Source organism: Diceros bicornis, chromosome 14, assembly GCF_020826845.1.
Source record: "Diceros bicornis minor isolate mBicDic1 chromosome 14, mDicBic1.mat.cur, whole genome shotgun sequence".
NCBI classification, from domain to species: Eukaryota; Metazoa; Chordata; class Mammalia; order Perissodactyla; family Rhinocerotidae; genus Diceros; species Diceros bicornis.
Window position 1 is genome coordinate 16,781,742 of NC_080753.1, and position 20,510 is coordinate 16,802,251.

General features: G+C 36.9%; 1 protein-coding gene across 1 annotated transcript; it reads left to right on the forward strand.

Moving 5' to 3' along the window:
* Nucleotides 1-9,790: 9,790 nt before the first annotated feature.
* PGK2 (phosphoglycerate kinase 2) lies at nucleotides 9,791-11,044 on the forward strand. The gene has a single exon (XM_058553935.1). It carries the CDS (start codon nucleotides 9,791-9,793, stop codon nucleotides 11,042-11,044), a length of 1,254 nt encoding a protein of 417 aa, XP_058409918.1.
* The last annotated feature ends 9,466 nt before the right edge of the window (nucleotides 11,045-20,510 follow it).

Here is a 20,510-nt window from a genome sequence, read left to right on the forward strand (position 1 = left end):
ATGTATTTAACTGTGCAAATTTCCCATGCTTACACCTGGAGCGTAAGCGTAGCTATAGAAAATTATATAACATACATAATTTTATGTCATAGCAATTACATATAGAAATTACGTAAAACATAATATAGAAAAGTATGACTATAAATTCTAAAATGTATTATAAGCAACCTCAACTGACACCTCAATATGTATGGGTTATTTTACATTACTCTTTTGTGGTCCTGTTCTTCACCATATAAATGTAAATATTTAATGAATTCAGAAGAAATCTACTGGTAAAGTAACCAACATTAAGATGTTGTTTTGTTTTTTTAATCACATAATTCTTCAAATATACAGCAAAATTGAATAATTTTTCAGAAAACGTCCATATACACAGCACTTAGATTTTATCATTAACTTTTTACTACATTTGTTTTATCATGTATCCATCCTTCCACTCATGCATTACTCCAAGTTATTTTGGATACATTTCAAAGTATTTTGCAGGTGTTTTGGGGCTTTTACAAATGCATCTGTGTAAATCAAACCTTTTCTAACACACAGAAAAGAATTATCATTCCAGAAATTTCCCTCATGTCCCTTCTAAGTCACCCTCTACGTCTACCCCTCAAGAAGCAACACTGTTTTAATTTTTGTTCACCATAGATTAATTTGTCTGTTTTACTTCGTGTAAATGGAATCACACAATATGCACTCTTTTACGGAAGGTTCTTTTAACACTATAACTTTTTGAGTTAACATGTTACTGGATGTATCAGGGTTTGTAAATTTTATTTCTAAGCAGTATTCCATTTTATGCCTGTACCTGGATAGTTTCAAATTTTTGGCTACTACGAATAAAGCTGCTATAAACGTTCTTATACAGGCTTTTTTGTCAAAATACATTTTCAATTTTGGGGGTTAAATATCTAACATTGGAATTGATGGGTCATAGGGTAGATGTATTTAGTTTTATAAGAAACTGTCAGATCTTCTTCCACAGTGATTGTATGCCACCAAAAACGTGAGAATCCCAGTTTCTTCACAATCTCACCAATGTTTGGTGTTAATAACCTTTTATAATTTTACCATTCTCATGTATATGTAATAGTTTCTCATTGTAGTTTTAATTTTCACTTCCTTAGTTTTCACTTCACTTCCACAATTATTGAAGTTAAGCACTTTTTCATGTGCTAACTGGATATATAAATATATATATTATATAAATATGTATTATATATATATATTTTCTCCTATTCTGTCAGTTACCTTTTTACTCAGTTGATAGTATCTTTTGATGCACAAACTTCTTTAATTTTCATGAAGTCCAATTTATCTATTTTTTTTTTTTTTGGCCTGTACCTATGGTGTCATATCCAAGAAATCATTGCCAAATTCAATGTCATGAAGCTTTTGCCCTATGTTTTCCTCTAAGAGTTTTGTAGCTGTAGGTCTTACATTTAGGTCTTTGATCCATCTTGAAGTAATTTTTGTATATAATGTTAGGTAAGGGTCCAACTTCATTCTTTTGCATGTGGGTATTCAGTTTTCCCAGCACTGTTTGTTGAAAAGACTATCTTTTCCCCCTGGCATGGTTTTGGCATTCTTGTCAAAAATCATTTGGCCATATAGGTGAGGGTTTATTTCTGGGCTCTCTATTCTATTCCATTGGCCTATATGTCTGTCTTTATATCAGTATCAGACTGTTTAGGTAACTGTAGCTTTGTAGTAAGTTTGGAATAAGAAAGTGCAAGTCCTCCAGCTTTGTTCTTTTTCAAGATTTTTTTGGTTATCAGGGGTCCCTTGCAATTCCACTTAAATTTTAGAATAGGTTTTTCTATTTATGCAATAAATATCGTTGAAATTTTGATAGCGATTACTTTGAATCTGTAGATCACTTTGGATAGTACTGACATCTTAATAATAAAACATTTTCTAATCCAAGAACACACAGTGTATTTCCATTTATTATTTATGTCTATAATTTCTTTCAACAATTTTTTTGTAGTTTTCATTGTACAAGTCCTTTACCTTCTTGGTTAAGTTAATTATTAAGTATTTTATTCTTTTTTGGTGCTATTGTAAATACAATTTTTTGTAATTTGCTTTTCAGATTTTCATTATTAGTGTATAGAAATGCAACTAATTTTTGAATTTTGACTTTGTATCCTGCTACTTTGCTAAATTCATTTATTTGTTCTAACAGGTTTTTTTTGTTTGTTTGTGGAATATTTAAGGGTTTTTTTTTACATATAAGATGATATCATTTGTGAACAGAGATAATTATACTTCTTTCTTTCCAATTTGGATAACTTTTATTTCTTTTTCTTGCCTAATTCTCCAGGTAAAACTTCTATATGCTGTATAGAAGTGATGAAAGCAGTAATCTTTGCCTTGTTCCTGATCTTAAAGGAAAAGCATTCAATCGTTCACCATTGAGTATGAAGTTTGCTGTGTATTTTTCACATCTTGTGTTATTTTCGGGTAATTTCCTTCTATTCCTAGTTTGTTGAGTGTTTTTATCTTGAAAGAGTAGTGACTTTTGTCAAATGCTTTTTCTTCCTCAGTTGAGATGATCATATTCTTTTTTTCTTGCATTCTGTTAATGTGGTGTATTACATTGATTAATTTTCACATATTGAACCATCCTTGCATTCCTGGAATAAATCTCACTTTGGTCATGATGTGTAATCCCTTTAACATGCTGCTGAATTCTGTTTGCTAATATTTTGTTGAGAATTTTTCCTTCCGTGTTCATAGGAGACATTGATCTGTACTTTTCTTATAATATCTTTGTCTGGCTTTGGTATCAGGGTAATGTTGACATCATAGAGTGAGTTAGAAAGTGTTCCCTCTTCTTCATTTTTTTGGAAAAGTTAGAGAAGAATTGCTGTTAGTTCTCCTGTAAATGTTGGGTAGAATTCACCAGTGAAGCCATCAGCTCTAGAGCTTTTCTTTGTCAGGAGATTTTTTGATTACTATCTCCTTACTAGTTACATCTATTCGTATTTTCTATTTCTTCATGATTCTGCATTGGTAGGTTTTGTGTTTCTAGGAATTTGTCCATTTCTTCTAGGATATCCAATTTTTTGGCATACAATTAATCATAGCACTTTCTTAAAACCATTTTTATTTCTGTAGAATAAATAGAAATGTCCCTACTTTCACACTGATCTTTTCGGCTCTGCTCACTTTTGTCCAATTTTTTTTTCTACTTCTCAGACTCAATAATTTCCATTGTCTTATTTTCAAGATCACTTATTCTTTCTTTCACCTGTTCAAATTTGTCTTTGAATCCCTCTAGTGAGTTTTTCATTTCGGTTATTGTACTTTTCAGGCACAGAACTGTCTTTTCTTTTGTTTTTAGGTTTTCTGTCTCTTTATTGATATTTCCATTTTGTTCATTCATTGTTCTCTTGACTTTCTGTACATCTTCCTTTAGTTCTTTGTATGCCTTTTCTTTGTATGTTTCTTTGTATGCCTTGTGATTTTTGTTGAATACTGGGCATTTGAATCTGATAGTATGGTAACTCTGGAAATCAGAATCTCCCCCTTTCTCAAGGTTTGAATTTTTGGTTATTTTTCTTTTGGGGGGGAGATTGTTGTTGTTGTTGTAGGCTCTCTCTGTGCCAAGGATCAGCCTGAAGTGTAACCTTAAGGTCTTCTCAAATTTTTTCTGAGCCTATGCTTTTCCTTAGGCATACATGGTCACTGTCTAATTTTCCTTCTATTGCAGCTGCTTTTGAATGTCCTATTCTTTAATGCCTAGCTCCCATAGGGGAAAAAGAAAAAAATTAAGGAGATAAGGGGAGCAAAAGAACACTAGCCCTTTAAGTTCCCTAGAGGTCGCTTTAGCTGGAGAAGGAGGAGCTTGCAACAATGAGATAGGTACAACAACAATGGCCACCCTGCCTCTTTGTCTGAACTCTGTGATCAGCAGCACCAATTAGTGATCAGAGCACAGACTCCTGATATTTGGAGGACAGATATTTTTGCCCACCCAGGGTCCCACAAGCTGCATATGCAAGCCGCTCCTGGAAAGCATGCAGAGCTTCCTGCCAAAGGGCTAGGAATGTGAGATAGATAGCTGCTACTGTGCTAAGAGCAGAAGTTGATGGAAATTAACCACAATTTACTATCCTAACCCACCCCTGGAAGTTTCAAGCCTTCAATATACTTCAGAGCTCCAAAATAATTATATGAGGGGCTGGCCCCGTGGCGTAGTGGTTAAGTGCATGCGCTCAGCTCCTGGCTGTTTGGGTTCGGATCCCCGTCGTGCACCAACACACCGCTTGTCAAGCCATGCCGTGGTGGCGTCCCACATAAAGTGGAGGAAGATCGGCATGGATGTTGGCTCAGGGCTGATCTTCCTCACAAAAAAATAAATAAATAAATAATTGTATGAGACAAATTCTACCAGAGTCAGTAATTCTTGAAATCAATGTAAAACTTCCACATTTGTTCTTTTTTAAGATTGCTTTGACTATTCTAGGACCTCTGCATTTCTATATAATTTTTAGAATTAGCTCATCAATTTTTATATAAGGAAGATTTGTGGGCTTATGTTTGGTTTTGTGTTGAATGTGTAGATCAATTTGGGAAGAACTAATATCATAACAATAGTGAGTCTTCCAATCAATAAAAATGGTAAATATCTCCAATTATTTAGATACTCATTAGGTTTTCTCACAAATATTTTGTATTTTTAATTGTAGAGATATGCACATCTTTTGTTAAATTTATTAATAAGTATCTAATTCTTTGTGATAATATTGTAAATAAAAATGACTTCTGTATTAATAAACTTTTCCTTTTGGAGTAATTTTTACATTTATTTTACATAGTACAGAGAGTTCTCATATCTCTTTCACTCATTTTCACCTAGTATTAATATTTGACGCAACCATGTTACATTTATCAAAACTAAGAAGTTAACATTGGTATGTTACTACTAAGTAAGTTCCAAACTCTATTCAAATTTCACATTTTACTACTAACATCCTTTTTTCAGTTTCAGAAACAAATCCAGGATACCATACTGCATTTAGTTATTATGTCCCCTTTATCTCATCTGATTTATGATAGTTTTTAAATATTTCCTTGTTTTTCATAGCCTTGACAATTTTAAAGAATACTGATCATGTATTATGTACAATGAGCTGAACTTTAGTTTGTCACATGTTTTCTCACAATTACACGGGGCTTATGGGTTTTAAGGAAGAATATCACAGAGGTAAAATACCCTTCTCATTGTGTCGTATCAAGGCATTCATGATATTCACATGACTTATCACTGGTGATGTTAACCTTGATCATTTGGTTATGGTATGTCTACCAAGTTTCTCCACTGTAAAGTTACTATTAGTCACCCTTGCATACTTTATTTATCCTTTGGATGCAAGTCACTAAGGTAGGACAATACTCAAGCAGTGGATCAATTAATTTCCACCTCCAGAAGGGGAGACTGTCTACACATGTTATTTGGAATTCTTCTATAAGGAAGATTTACTCCCTCTCCCTATCTTATTTATTTATTTAATTAATTATTTATATGTGTGTGGACTCATGTATATTATTTTATACTTTGGGTAATAATCCAATATCATTTATTTTGTTTCTCAAGTTGTAAGTGCTTTACTTCTTTACTTTCTGGTGCTACAAAATGCTCTGGACTCATCATGCATTTCTCTTCCCCTAGTCTTAGAATCAGCCATTTATCCAAGGAGTCCTGATTCCTTTTATCAGAGAATACTATTTAGAAACCAATGTCTGGGTGCAGGGTATGTTCTCTGCTTGATTTCACTGCTTCTAGGCCTTCTTACAGACAGAACTTGGAAATATTTGTATGTATACAAACCATGCTGTGGTAGGCAGGTTAATGGCCCATGAAAGACGTCTATGCCCTATTCTCCAGAACTTGTGAACATACTATGTTACGTGGCAAAAGGGATTTTGCAGATATAATTAAGGTACAGAATTTAAGATAGGGAATTTATCCTGGATTATCCAGGTAGGTCCAACTTAATCACATGAGTTCTTAACTGCTGAGAATTTTCTCTAGCTGAAAGTAGAAGAGAGAGGCAGCCAAAGTGAAAATCAGAGAGATTCCAAGTGTAAGAAGGATTCAATGCACCATTGCTGGCTCTGAGAAATATGCACCCATATGCAAGGATCTCAGAGGGACTTTAAGGCATTGCTAGCAGCCAGCAAAGAAGCAGAGATCTCATTTCTATAACTACAAGAAACTGGATTCTGCCAGAATATAAATGAGCTTAGAAGAAGAATTCTACCCAGAATCTCCCAGGAAGAACCCAGCCACCAACACTTTGATCTCAGTCTTGTAAAACACAGAGCAGAGAAACCAGCCAAGCCAACCTGGATTTCTGACCTATAGAACTGTGAGAGAACAAAATTGTGATGTTTTAAGTAGCTAAATTTGGGATAATTTATTACAGCAATAATAAAAAACTAGCACATATGTATATACACATAGCTATAATTGCTATGTATTTCTGTGCATATATATTGAACTTAATATGAGTTCAGACTTTTATCTCTGACCCTAATTCAGTGCTATAGAGTTCATTCTAGTCTTACTTTTTGTTATTTGTAACTTCTTTCTCTGACAGTGAGAAATCAATCTACCATCATTTGTTTGTTTAACTCTAGTATACACGTAAAATAGTTTTGGAATTGTTAACCTATATGCCTGTGATAAATAAATTTACCAACCAGAGGATTACATTTATGTACAAGTCTTTTAGTCTTTAGCCTTACCAAGTGGAAACCTCTTTTCCAAAGTTAAATCACCGTTTTTTCTCTATCATCTTCAGTGAGAATTGTCATATATTGTAATACAGCTTGGTTCATTTGTCAGAGTCTGCATTCCATCCTGAGATTCTCCAACATCCTGGTTCATTTTTGTGTGTGTGTGTGAGGAAGATCAGCCCTCAGCTAACATCCATGCCAATCTTCCTCTTTTTGCTGAGGAAGACTGGCCCTGGGCTAACATCCGTGCCCATCTTCCTCCACTTTATGTGGGACGCAGCCACAGCATGGCCTGACAAGCCGTGCGCTGGTGTGTGCCCGGGATCGGAACCCGGGCCACCAGCAATGGAGCATGCACACTTAACCGCTAGGCCACAGGGCCAGCCCCTGGTTCAGTTTTCTAATTTGCATTTATTAAAGTTCAGTCTCTATAATGTACAAATCTACAAATTTTGACAAGTGCATAAAATCTTGTATTCACCACTCCAATGCCATGTAGAAAAGTTCTCTCATACTAAAAATCTCCCTTTGCATCTCCATAATAGTTGACCACCTCCATCCTCCCCTAACATCTGGCAACCACTGATATATTTTCTATCCCTTAATTTCATCTTTTTTCAAATGTCATATGAATGGTATTATACAATATCTACGTATTTTGTTTCTGGCTTCTTTTAGTTAGCTAAATACATTTAAGTTTCATTCATGATTTTGTGTAAGTAAATGGCTTATTTCCTTTTATATTGGAACATGCTGTGATATAGATGTATCCACAGTTGTATGGATGTCACCAGTTGAAGATATCCAGTTTGGGGCAATTATGAATAAAGTTACTCTAAACATTTGTACAGAGAATTTTGAGGGAATGTAGGTTTTCTGTGTGCTTGGATAAATACCTAGGAGTAGGATTTATGGCTCATATTGTAAGTCTGTGTTTATATTTATAAGAAACTGCCAAACTATTTTCCAAGGGGCTGTAGCATACCTCATTCTCAACAGCAATAAATGAGACTTTCTATTGCTATGCATCTTTGACAGCACTTGTTATTGTCAGATTTTTGGATTTTAGCCCTTATAAGACTGTACTGATATTGTAGTAAACATTTAGGAATGGAATTGCTGGGTCATATGGTAACTCCATGGTTAAGATTTTGAGGAAATGTCAAACTGTTTCCTAAAGTGGCTGCACCATTGTACATTTCTACCATATGTGAGGGTTCCAATTTCTCAACATCCTTGTCAACACGTTATTGTCTGTGTTTTTATTATTATAGCTGTACTCGTGGGTGATGCCTCAAATATAATTTTGTCAAAGTCTTGCTGCTACGTGTTTAGTCATTTAACTTATAGAAACTGCCATATAAACTAATTGCAAAGCCAGTTTTCATTATAAACCAATCAGCCGTATATAATTTCTCCAAAAATAAAATCTCTCACTCATTTTCAATCCAAATAACATTTTCATCCTTATGAAACCATGCCTCTTTTCAGCTCAATTTCTAATCTATACAGGTAGTGAAACAAAGAGAGGGGAAAGAAAAAGTAAGGGACCTCATCACAACTTTGTAGCCTGAAAGAAATGTCACTATTACCTTCAGCACTTTGCTGCTACTCTCCTTGCTATGATCTTATGGGATTCTCCTGAAGAAGTGACCAAGCTTTCTCTCACAGTAGTCTGAGAATGGAAGAAGCAAGGTAATGAAAACAGTATCATTCTCACCCCACCCTAGACTATATCTAAAGCCAAAGGCTAACACCAAGCTATGCTTTTAATAGAAATATTTACCAAGACAAGGAAAAAACAGAAGCATACCATGTTGCCTTGAATAAACAAGGTTTCATAGAACCATTATTTCAAATTTTTCCTTTATTTGGCACTGCAGAAGTTTTTACACCTCAATATAATTAAGATTTGACATGCATGAGAGGGCATTTTTTTGGTTTGTTTGGTTGCTTTTAAGAATAAGAGCAATTGTTAAAAGGAATATGGACAAAGAAAACCAGCAGGAGGCTTAGATCTCAAGACCATTATTTATTTATTTTTTTTTTCGTAGCTCAATACTACAACAATTTTGTTTGTTCATGGTTCTGTGGATTAGTGATTTGGGCTGGACTCAGCCAGGCAGTTCTTCTGCTGGTTTTGCCTGGAGTTATGCTTGTGCCTACAGTCATCTTGCAGCTCAGCTGGGGCTGCTTGGTCTAAAATGTCCCCACTCACATATGTGGCAGTGGGCGCTGGCTATTGGCTGGGCCTCTCTCTCCACGAGATTTCTCATCCTCCACGAGGATAGCCCAAGCTTCTTCACATGCAAGTCTCAGGGTTTTTTGTAACTCGCTGCACAGGACTGGTAGGCATAGTAGTTAGTGATGCCCAGGATCTGCTTCTCCATGGATGTGACCTCCAGGGGCCCGCTGGTAAGTCCTCCACCGAGCGCCACCATTTCAGATCCTCTTTAATCGCCTCGTCCACCACCAGGTATGTAAGCTGCAGGAGCTGGGGACTGATGTCAGACAGTCTCCGGGGGCTGACGTCAGGGGGCCTCCTCATGCCAATGGCGGTGCTTTTGCCCCTGGATGCGCCGCCGGGAAACACAGATCCTCATAGGCATGGCAATGTGGGGTCGGGAACTCGCAGACTTGAGTTGGAGGGGCCACGGGCCCGAGCTGCCTGCAGCCACTGACGGGTGGGGAGTAGGGGTGGGCAGCCCCGCGCCACCTCTCAGGACCGTTCTTATTCCAGGGTTTCTTCACTTCCTCAACTGTCACCCTAAGCCGGGTACCACTACTCCAGGTTCGCCTTCTGCCCTGACGGTTCGAATCTGCGCCAGGCAACGTACTCCAAATCCAGACTGACAGGACCATTGACCAATCGCCGAGCCAGATTTCCCAGGCGGCCACGCGGGGACTTGGTGTTGAGAAGAAAGGGGCGGGCGAAGGGGAAGGGCGTTAGAAAACACCACCCATCCCGCCTCCCAGCAGCGGGAAAGTGGTTCTTCAGTATTGGGATCCAGGTGTCAGCCTGTGTCTTTGTATTGCCAAGATGTCTCTTTCTAAAAAGTTAACTTTGGACAAACTGGATGTTAAAGGGAAACGAGTCATCATGAGAGTAGACTTCAATGTTCCCATGAAGAAGAACCAGATTACAAACAACCAGAGAATCAAGGCTTCCATCCCAAGCATCAAGTACTGCCTGGACAATGGAGCCAGGTCAGTAGTTCTTATGAGTCATTTAGGTCGACCGGAAGGTGTTCCTATGCCTGATAAGTACTCTTTAGAGCCTGTTGCTGCTGAGCTCAAATCCTTGCTGGGCAAGGATGTTCTGTTCCTGAAGGACTGTGTGGGCTCAGAAGTGGAGAAAGCTTGTGCCAACCCAGCGCCTGGTTCAGTTATCCTGCTGGAAAACCTGCGCTTTCATGTGGAGGAAGAAGGGAAGGGCCAAGATCCTTCTGGAAATAAACTTAAAGCTGAGCCAGATAAAATAGAAGCCTTCCGTGCATCACTCTCAAAGCTAGGGGATGTCTTTGTCAACGATGCTTTTGGCACTGCTCACCGGGCCCACAGTTCCATGGTGGGAGTAAATCTGCCCCAGAAGGCATCTGGATTTCTGATGAAGAAGGAGCTGGATTACTTTGCCAAAGCCTTGGAAAACCCAGAGAGACCCTTTCTGGCTATACTTGGTGGAGCCAAAGTGGCAGACAAGATCCAACTCATCAAAAATATGCTGGACAAGGTCAATGAGATGATTATTGGTGGTGGAATGGCTTATACCTTCCTTAAGGTACTTAACAACATGGAGATTGGTGCTTCCCTGTTTGATGAAGAGGGTGCCATGATTGTCAAAGATATCATGGCCAAAGCCAATAAGAATGGTGTGCACATTACCTTTCCTGTTGACTTTGTAACTGCAGACAAGTTTGAGGAGAATGCTAAGGTTGGCCAAGCCACTGTAGCATCAGGCATACCTGCTGGCTGGATGGGTTTGGACTGTGGTCCTGAGACTAACAAGAAGTATGCTCAAGTTGTGGCCCAAGCCAAACTAATTGTGTGGAATGGACCTGTAGGGGTATTTGAATGGAATGCCTTTGCTAAGGGAACCAAAGCCCTTATGGATGAAATTGTGAAAGCCACTTCCAGGGGTTGTATCACCATAATAGGAGGTGGAGACACTGCTACCTGCTGTGCCAAATGGAACACTGAAGATAAAGTCAGCCATGTGAGCACTGGAGGAGGTGCTAGTCTAGAGCTTCTGGAAGGTAGAATTCTTCCTGGAGTGGATGCCCTCAGCAGCCTGTAGTTGACAGTGTTCCTTCCTACTGTTTCCTGTCCACAGCCTTTAAGTCAACTTAATGCTTTTACATCTCAACTTGACTTTTGTTAAAATCTACCCCTGTATCAAGACCCAGGCAGTGACCAAGGGACGGGCCCTCAGGAACTCAACATCAGCACATCAAGGCAACTCATTTTAGTTCTGTCATGCATTTGCCTAACTTCCTTCAAGATCTCATTTGAACTTGACCATTGTGATTCATAGGAAGTAAATTGCCTATTAAAGTGAGTTGAATAAGCTGAATCTCTCTCTCTCTTTTTATTTTAGCCCAGCTTTCTCATTGTTTCACTACTTGAAACATGGAAATAAGACAAATCCCAAGTTGTTGAGAAAGTGTGGGATGAAGCTAACAAATTATTAAACAATAAAAATGCCCAAATAAACTGAGAAAAATAAGTACATGTATGAACTCATGGGGTACCATTAAAGCTCTGCTAAGAGGAAATTTCTTACTAAATATGAAAGAAGAGAAATAAAAGATACTTATTAAACCAAGAAATTAAAAAAGGAAAGAAATTAAACCCAAGGAAGGAATTATGTCTGTGTGTGTGTGAATGCACAAGAGTGAATGCATTAGAATGGGAGCTACAAATTAAATCCAGGTTTCAAATAAAGAAGTAATTGTTTTATTTTTACAGCAGATATTGTTTAATAAATAGATAATGTAACTGCTAAATCTTATAACAGGGTTTTTGAAATAAAAATATGTATATAAATAGTTTTGTTATGGGAAAAATAGAAATATAAACACTTTTCCATATTAGAAAATAGAATAAGAAAATACTAAGAAATGTAGAAGAGATGAAAATAGTTATTGGAGAATATTTTGCCTAGTTTGGTAAACAAAGAGCTGGTCCAGGGCAATGCTGTTAACAAATTAAGAGTAAAAACGTGGAGTCATTTATCCCAGCTATAACGGCATATGTCCCTAGCCCCAGATAAATTCTATATATTCAACATCCTGAATAATTGAGCCTAAAATATAATTTTAATATACCTGAAACTTCAGCATATGTCTAAGGACAATATTAATAATGCCATGGTAATCCCAAGGAAGATGCAGGAGTTAAGGTATAGCCTTAAAAACAAGTAAAAAAGAAAATCAAAATCACAGTAGTTGAAACAAGATTATAGCATATTACTGTCTTGCCCTAAAATTCTAGGGCAAATAGGTGAGCTCTTCTCCATGATGTCATCTGGGGAACCAAACTTGTGAAACAAATCTGTTACTCTCAATAAGTGGATTCCATCTCTGTGTCTGAGGTATCTGCCCAACATTTTACTACTTGATAGACAGCCTAAAGGGGAAGTTAGTGAAAGACAATGTATTTCTTTTAATTACATGAACTTTAGGAACTTTTTTCACTTCTTCTATTGGCTATTAGTTGTACAATAAGCCCTATTTTGCAAAGGAGGCTTAAGAAAGTATTCTCTCTAGCTGGATAGCTTGTATTCAACTAAAAATCAATAGATTGTATTACTGAAAGGAAGTAGGGAGGAATAAATACTGAGGGAAAAGTAATTGTTTCTGACAGACTGTCACTCTGGCCACCCAAGTAGCCATGTGCAAGTATCCATGTATCCTTCTTCCTACATAGAGAAGCATCTCTTCCTCAAGAGGTACAATCAAATGTCTTGTCCAGTTACTGCATCCCACTCAAAATTGGGTATCTCTGGGTAATGCACAATCTTTTCTTGGGATCCAGGGGGGAGCTCAACAGTCTGGCGAACTAAAAAGTACAGTCATTTATTTTTCTCATACCTCCACCACCCCTGTCCATACATACCCAATATGCAATGGTGAAAAAGAAATAGGACAACTGCAACAAAAATCCTCACCTAAAAAAGACAGGGATTCATTGCAATTGTGAAACAAATCATGCTGGATCGGAATTTCAAGACCTCCCTGACCTGTCAGTGGAGGATTGCCTTGCTTAGACTCTGCTTTTGTTCTCTGGGAGGAAGTTCCTAATTCATTGTCCTTTCTTTGGCCCCAAGTTTGGTCATCTCGGAAGTTTTTTTATTTCCTAAACTTCCACACCGTCTTCTGAAGCAGAGGTTGGAGAGCTGGGCCGCATGAGGCCACTGCACAGCTTTCCCAGCTTCCTCCTTGCTGCTGCAGTTTTGAGAAACCAAGAATTTCTTTATATATCACACAATTGAAGGTCTTTGAAGGCCAGACTAGTGATTTTCAACTTTCTAAAGAATCATGATTTCTGGCCTGTTTAATTCCATGTGAAAGAACCTTACCCAAAAATCTCTTCTACTTGTAGTTCTTCACCATCTGACTCTTGCTTTTAATTAATTGCCTTCTTTGCTGGGCCCACTTTCCTGTTCCTCATTTTAAGAGTGGTTAAGGGCCTGCCCCGTGGCTTAGCGGTTAAGTGCACGTGCTCCACTACTGGCGGCCCGGGTTCGGATCCCGGGCGCGCACTGACACACCGCTTCTCCAGCCATGCTGAGGCCGTGGCCCACATGCAGTAACTAGAAGGATGTGCAGCTATGACATACAACTATCTACTGGGGCTTTGGGGAAAAAAAAAAAGGAGGAGGATTGGCAATAGATGTTAGCTCAGAGCCCATCTTCCTTAGCAAAAAGAGGAGGATTAGCATGGATGTTAGCTCAGGGCTCACCTCCCTCACAAAAAAGAAAAAAAAAAATCTTAAGAGTGGTTAAAACTCTACAGTTCTCTGAAAAAGTAGTCAGGGGTGGGAAGGCAACACCTGTAATCTGATCTTTGCCTGTGATCTCCTCATATTTTTGTCTGAAAATTCCAAATGGGAGGCCTTTGAGAAAAACTGTGGGTGACGATCTTTCTCTTGCTGTTTGTGGTATTGAGACAGTTAGCTTTTTCAACTCTGAGAAAACTCACTTTCCTGGCCTATTAGCCAATTTTGGTTGCAGGTGACAAGCAGATTGTCCAATATTTCCCGGCTGTGCTCAGTTTTTGTTGTAATATTTTGCCTAAAACAGCACGTAACAACCAAAACATGCTGATATTCTGCCTCTTTCGAAACACTTTCCCTGTATTTTTAAGCTCCGTAGGAATGTGTTCTGCCTCTTAGAATACTGCAGACAACAGTTTTAGCAAATGCTACAGCAAAAAAGTGATCACCACCTTCCAGCCCTCCACGTCTTTTTACTTCCTCCTACCTGACCCTTAAATGGATGTGATATTTTATAGGTTTTATTAAGGCAATATCCCACTTATCAGCAGCAATTCCTACATTAGTTAGTCTATAGACTAGTGGTTCTAGTCTATAGTCCAAGGACAATTTTTCCCTGTAGGGGACATTGGCCAAAGAATGGACACATTTTTGTTTGTCACAACCAGGGCAGGGGAGACGTGCTGTAAGCATCTAGTAGTTGTGGCCAAGGATGCTACTAAACATCCTAAAATACATAAGCAAGCTCTCTAAACAAAGAACTATCCAGCCCAAAATGTCAACATAGAAATTTCTTTCTTAGGGCTGGCCCAGTGGCATAGCGGTTAAGTGCGCGCGCTCTGCTGCGGCAGCCCAGGGTTCAGATCCCGGGCGTGCACCCATGCACCACTTGTCAAGCCATGCTGTGGCGGCATCCCTATAAAGTGGAGGAAGATGGGCACAAATGTTAGCCCAGGGCCAGTCTTCCTCCGCAAAAAGAGGGGGATTGGCAGATGTTAGCTCAGGGCCGATCTTCCTCACAAAAAAAAAAAGAAAAGAAATTTCTCTTTCTCATGTGACATTGGAGAATGGTTATGGGTAAGTAAATACTTTTCCTGAGCTCCTCCAAGGACCCAGGCTATCAAAATGGCTCTGCCATCATCTGTACATGGCTTCCATCTCTAGGAACAACAAGATCAATTCAGTTGTTGACATTTTCCAGCAGACTGGATAGGGAAAGAGAAATCATATCTTTAAGGAAGAGAACTAGAAGTCACACATATCAATTTTGCTTACATCTCTTTGGCCTGAACTCAGTAATATGATCGTACCTAGCTCATAAGGAACAAGGGCAGTGTATTCTCTGGCTGAGTAATCATGGGCCTAGTTCAACCATTACTAAAAGGAAGAATAATAAAAGGTGAATATAAGACAATGTCAAAAAACAGAACCTACTAAAAATTTTACAATGCTCTGGAAGATCCATGAAGATCATGCTTTTGTACATGATTAGATAATCATAAAGAAGAACATTTAGAGAATAAGTACACTTCATGGGAAAAAAGTATGAAAGAAGTTAAAATGACTTAAGAAGACAATAATATGAGATTGAAAATAAGCTGGCAAAAGGTATAAAAAGGGATGACAAATTCAAGTATTACCAGTATAAAATATTAAATGGGGTTACAACAAGTAAATACAAGACTTGAACCTGCAGAAAAAAGAATCAATGACCTGAATTAGAAGATTGGGGAAAAAAACAGAATTCAATGCATACTTAGAAAGTAAAAGATATTACTTTATATATATGAATATATATACATATACACATATATGTATATGTTTATACGTAATATTTTGTATAGTTGTAACTGAAATTTTATAGTTGCATATTATAATTGTATATGTTAAAAATATTTTGTTTTCTACTTGTTAAAACCAATTTAAAAAAAAACTTAAGATGTTACCACAAGGTGGTGGGATTGTCTCGGGCTTTTGGTTGAAACTAAAAGTGTAAGGCTTATTTGTTTGAGTTATTTAACTCACATACTTGGACATTGCTATTCACTTATTTTCTGTACATTTTTGATAAAAATATCTGTATTGAAATAGCTTATTTCAAGCAGCATTGGTTAACAAAGATGTGATGAAATAAATTTTTTTGAAGAGTGGGTGCTATATTTCATGGCCTTAGACTTCCATTGACTTTGCTTTTAAATAATTTCACATCTTAAGCAGTTATTAGAAGTCTCCTAGGGATTGCAGCAAAGTTTGTCTTCCCTAAATCCATGTGTGTTAATAATAAACCAACAAAGATGTGGATACCAGATTAAAAGTAAGTGTGAAATAATTGGAAAATGGCAAATTAGAAAAGCATGTAAGCTTATATATAAAAGAGGATGTTTTAATTGGCCTCTGCTCACCTTGGAGACCCTGGAGTTCCTCTCCCTGCATTGTGGCCTGGAAACTTTCTCCAGGCAGTAAACAGGGCACCTGTGGGCTCACCGTCTTTGTTTTCTCTCCCTCAGATGTTGTTTCATAGATTTTGTCTGGTTTTTCAGTTGTTTCAACTGAGAGGGTCTATCGAGCCCCTGCTGTTCCATCTTAATCCGAAGTAAAGGCTCAAATCTTTTATTTTCAAAGTTTTACACCAATACTCTTTAAAATCCAGCTGAGCTGTGGATATGTTAACTTGTTTTTTTTAATTTTCCTTCCTTTCTTTTCTAATATTGGTAAAGAAAATGTTTTTTCTCTGGATCTGAGTCACTTTTTTTTTTAATATACAGTATTTTTTTGAGCAGTTTTAGGTTCACAGAAAAATTGAACAGCAAGTATAGTGAGTTTCCATATACCCCGTCTCCACACACACAGACCTCCCCGACTATCAACATCCAGGCCCAAAGTGGTACATTTGCAGACCACCATCTCCAAAGTCCATAGTTTATGTTACAGTTCACTCGTGGTGTTGTACATTCCAAGGGTTTTGACAAGTGTGTAATGATATGCATCCACTATTACAGTATCATACAGAATAGTTTCACCCTCCTAAAAATCCTCTGCTTTGACTATTCATCCTTCCCTCCTCCTAACTCCTAGCAACCACTGACCTTGTCAATGTCGCCATGATTTTGCCTTTTCCAGAATGTCATATAGGTGGAATCATAAAGTATGTAGCCTTTTCAGATTGGCTTCCTTCACTTAGTAATATACATTTAAGTTTCCTCCATATTTTTTCACGGCCTGATAGCTCCTTTCTTTTTAGCTCTAAATAATATTCCATTGTCTGGGTGTATCACAGTTTATTTAACCATTCACCTACTGAAAGACATGTTGGTTGCTTCCAAGTTTTGGCAATTAAGAATAAACCTACTATAAACATCTACGTGCAGGTTTTTGTGTGGACATAAGTTTTTAATCCTTTGGGTAAATACCAAGGAGTGTTATTGCCGGATCCTTTAGTAAGAGTATGTTTAGTTTTGTAAGAAACCGCCAAACTGTCTTCCAAAGTGCCTGTACCATTTTTCATTTCCACCAGCAATGAGCGCGAGTTCCTGCAGCTGCATTTCCTCACCAGTATTTAAAGTTGTCAGTGTTTTGGGTTTTTTTCCTTCTAATAGGGTGTAGTGGTATCTCATTATTGTATTAATTTGTGATTCCCTGATGACTTAAGATGTTCAATATCTTTTCATACATTTGTTTGAAATCTTTATATCTACTTTGGTGAGGTGTCTATTTAGATCTTTTATCCATTTTTTAAATCAAGTTTTTCATTTTCTTACTGTTGAGTTTTAAGGGTTTTCTGTATATTTTGAATAACAGGACTTTATCAGATGTATCTTTTGCAAATATTTTTCTCCTGGCCGGTGCCGTGTCTTCTCATTCTTTTGACATTCTCTTTCTCAGAACATAAGTTTTTAATTTTAATGAAATCCAGTTTAGTGATTATTTATTTCATAGATCATATCTTTGGTATTGTGTCTGAACAGTCACCATCATACCCAAGGTCATATAGATTTTTCCCCATGTTATCTTCTAGGAGTCCTATAATTTTGCATTTTACATAGGTCTGTGATCTATTTAGAGTTAATTTTTGTGAAGGGTGTAATCTCTGTGTCTAGATTCATTTTTTTACATGTGGATGCCCAATTGTTCCAGCACGATTTGTTGGAAAGGCTATGTTTGCTGCACCTTATTGCTTTACTCCCTTGTCTCCAAGATCAGTTGACTGTATTTATGTGGTTCTATTTCTGGGCTCTCCATTCTGTTCCACCAATATGTCTCTTTTTCTTGCCAGTACCACAATGCCTTGATTACTGCAGCTTTTTAGTAAGTCCTGATATCTGGCAGTGTCAGTTCTCCTAGTTTGTTCTCCTCTTTCAACACTGAGTTGACTATGCTGGGTCTTTTGACTCTCCATTTCAAATTAGTTTGTCAATATCTGCAAAATAACTTTCTGTGATTTTGTTTGGGATTGTGTTGAATCTATAGATCATGTTGGGAAGAACTGGCATTGAGTCTTCCTATATGTAAACATGGAATATTTCTCCATTTATTCAGTTCTAGTTTGATATCTCTTATCAAAGTTTTATATTTTTCCTAATATAGATCTTGTACGTATTTTGTTAGATTTATACCTATGTATTTCATTTTAGGGGGTTCTAATGTAAATGGTAATGTGGTTTTAATTTCAAATTTCACATGTTCATTACTGTCCTAAAGGAAAGCAGTTGAATTTAGTATATTAACCTTGTTTCCTGCAACATTACTATAATTGCTTATTAGTTCCAGGAAGGTGTTTTTGTCAGTTTTATCAGATTTTCTAAATAGACCATCATATCATCTGAGAACAAAGACCATTTCATTTCTTTATTCTGAATACGTATATCTTTTATTTCCTTTTCTTGTTTTATTGCATTGGTGGACTTCTAGTACTATGTTGAAAAGAAGCTGTGACTGAGGATATCCTTGCCTTTTTCCTGATCTTAGCTGGAAAGCTTCAAATATCTTACCATCAAGTTAGCTGTAGGCTTTTTTTATAGGTGTTCTTTATTATGTTGAGAAAGTTCCCATCTATTCCTAGTTTATGAGAGTTTTTATCATGAATGAGTGTTGGATTTGTCAAATACTTTTTCTGCATCTATTGATATGATCATGTGATTTTTATTTTTTAGCCTGTTGATATGATGGATTACATTAATTTTTGAATGTTGAACCAGTCTTGCAAACCCAGGATAAATCCTAGTTGGCCATGGTGCTTAAATCTTTTTGTATTTTGTTGGATTTGATTTGCTATTATTTTGTCAAGGATTTTTACATCTCGGTTCATGACAGATATTACTCTGTAGTTTTTTTAAATTGTAATATCTTTATCTGCTTTTGGTTTATGGGTAATACTGGCCTCATAGAATGAGTTATAAAGTATTGTCTCTGCTTCTATCCTCTGAAAGAGATAATTGCTATAATTTCTTCTTTAAATGTTTGGTAGAATTCACCAGTGAACCCACCTGGGCCTAGTGCTTTCTGTTTTGAAAGGCTATTAGTTATCAATTCATTTTCTTTAATAGATACAGGACTATTCAGTTCATCTATTTCTTCTTGTGTGAGTTTTGGCAGATTGTGTCTTTCAAAGAATTGGTCCATTTCATCTAAGTGATCAAAGTTGTGGACATTGAGTTGTTCAGAGTATTCCTTTATCATCCTTTTAATGTCCATGAGATCTGTAGTGATGCCCCTTATTTCATTTCTGATATTAGTAATTTGTGTCTTCTCTTCTTTTTTCTTCATCAGCCTGGCTAGAGGCTTATAGATTTTATTAATATTTTCAGAGAACTAGCTTTTGTTTTGTTGATTTTCTATTGATTTCTTGTTTTCATTTTTATTTCTTTCTGCTCTAATTTTTATTATTTGTTTTCATATGCTTCCTTTGGATTTAATTTGCTTTTCCTTTTCTAGTTTCCTAAGGTGGAAGCATAGAGTACTCATTTTAGGTCTTTCTTCTTTTCTAAAATAATGCATTCAATGCTATAAATTCTCCTTTATGCACTGTTTTCACTGTATCTTACGTATCTGGATAAGTTGTATTTTCATTTTCACTTAACTCAAAATATTTTTAAATTTTTTCTTGAAATTTCTTCTTTTATTCATGTGTTATTTAGCAATATGTTGTTTAATCTCTCAGTATCTGGGAATTTTCCAGCTATCTTTCTGTTACTCATTTCTAGTTTAATTCCATTGCAGTCTGAGAGCTTGCACCGCGTGATTTCATTTCTTTTAAATTTGTTAAGATGTGTTTTATAGCCCAAAATGTGGTCTGCCTTGGTAAATGTTCCACGTGAGCTTGAGAAGAATGTGTATTCTGCTATTGTTGGATGAAATTGTTGATAGACATAAATTATAAGTAGTTGATTGATGGGGCTTTTGAGTTCAACTATGTCCTTACAGATTTTCTGCCAGCTGGATCTGTCCTTTTCTGATAGAGAGGTGTTGAAGTCTCCAACTATGATAATGAACTTATCTATTTCTCCTTGCAGTTCTATTAGTTTTTGCCACACATATTTTGATGCTCTGTTGTTAGGCACATACACATTAAGGATTGTCATGTTTTTATGGAGAATTGATCCCTCTATTATTATTTAATGCCCCCTCTTTTTCCCTAATATCTCTTCTGCTCTGAAGCAGGCTCCATCTGAAATTAATATGGCTACTCTCACTTACTCTAATAGCATGGTACCTCTTCTCCAGTCTTTTACTTTTAATCTACATGTCTGTTTATATTTAAAGTAGGTTT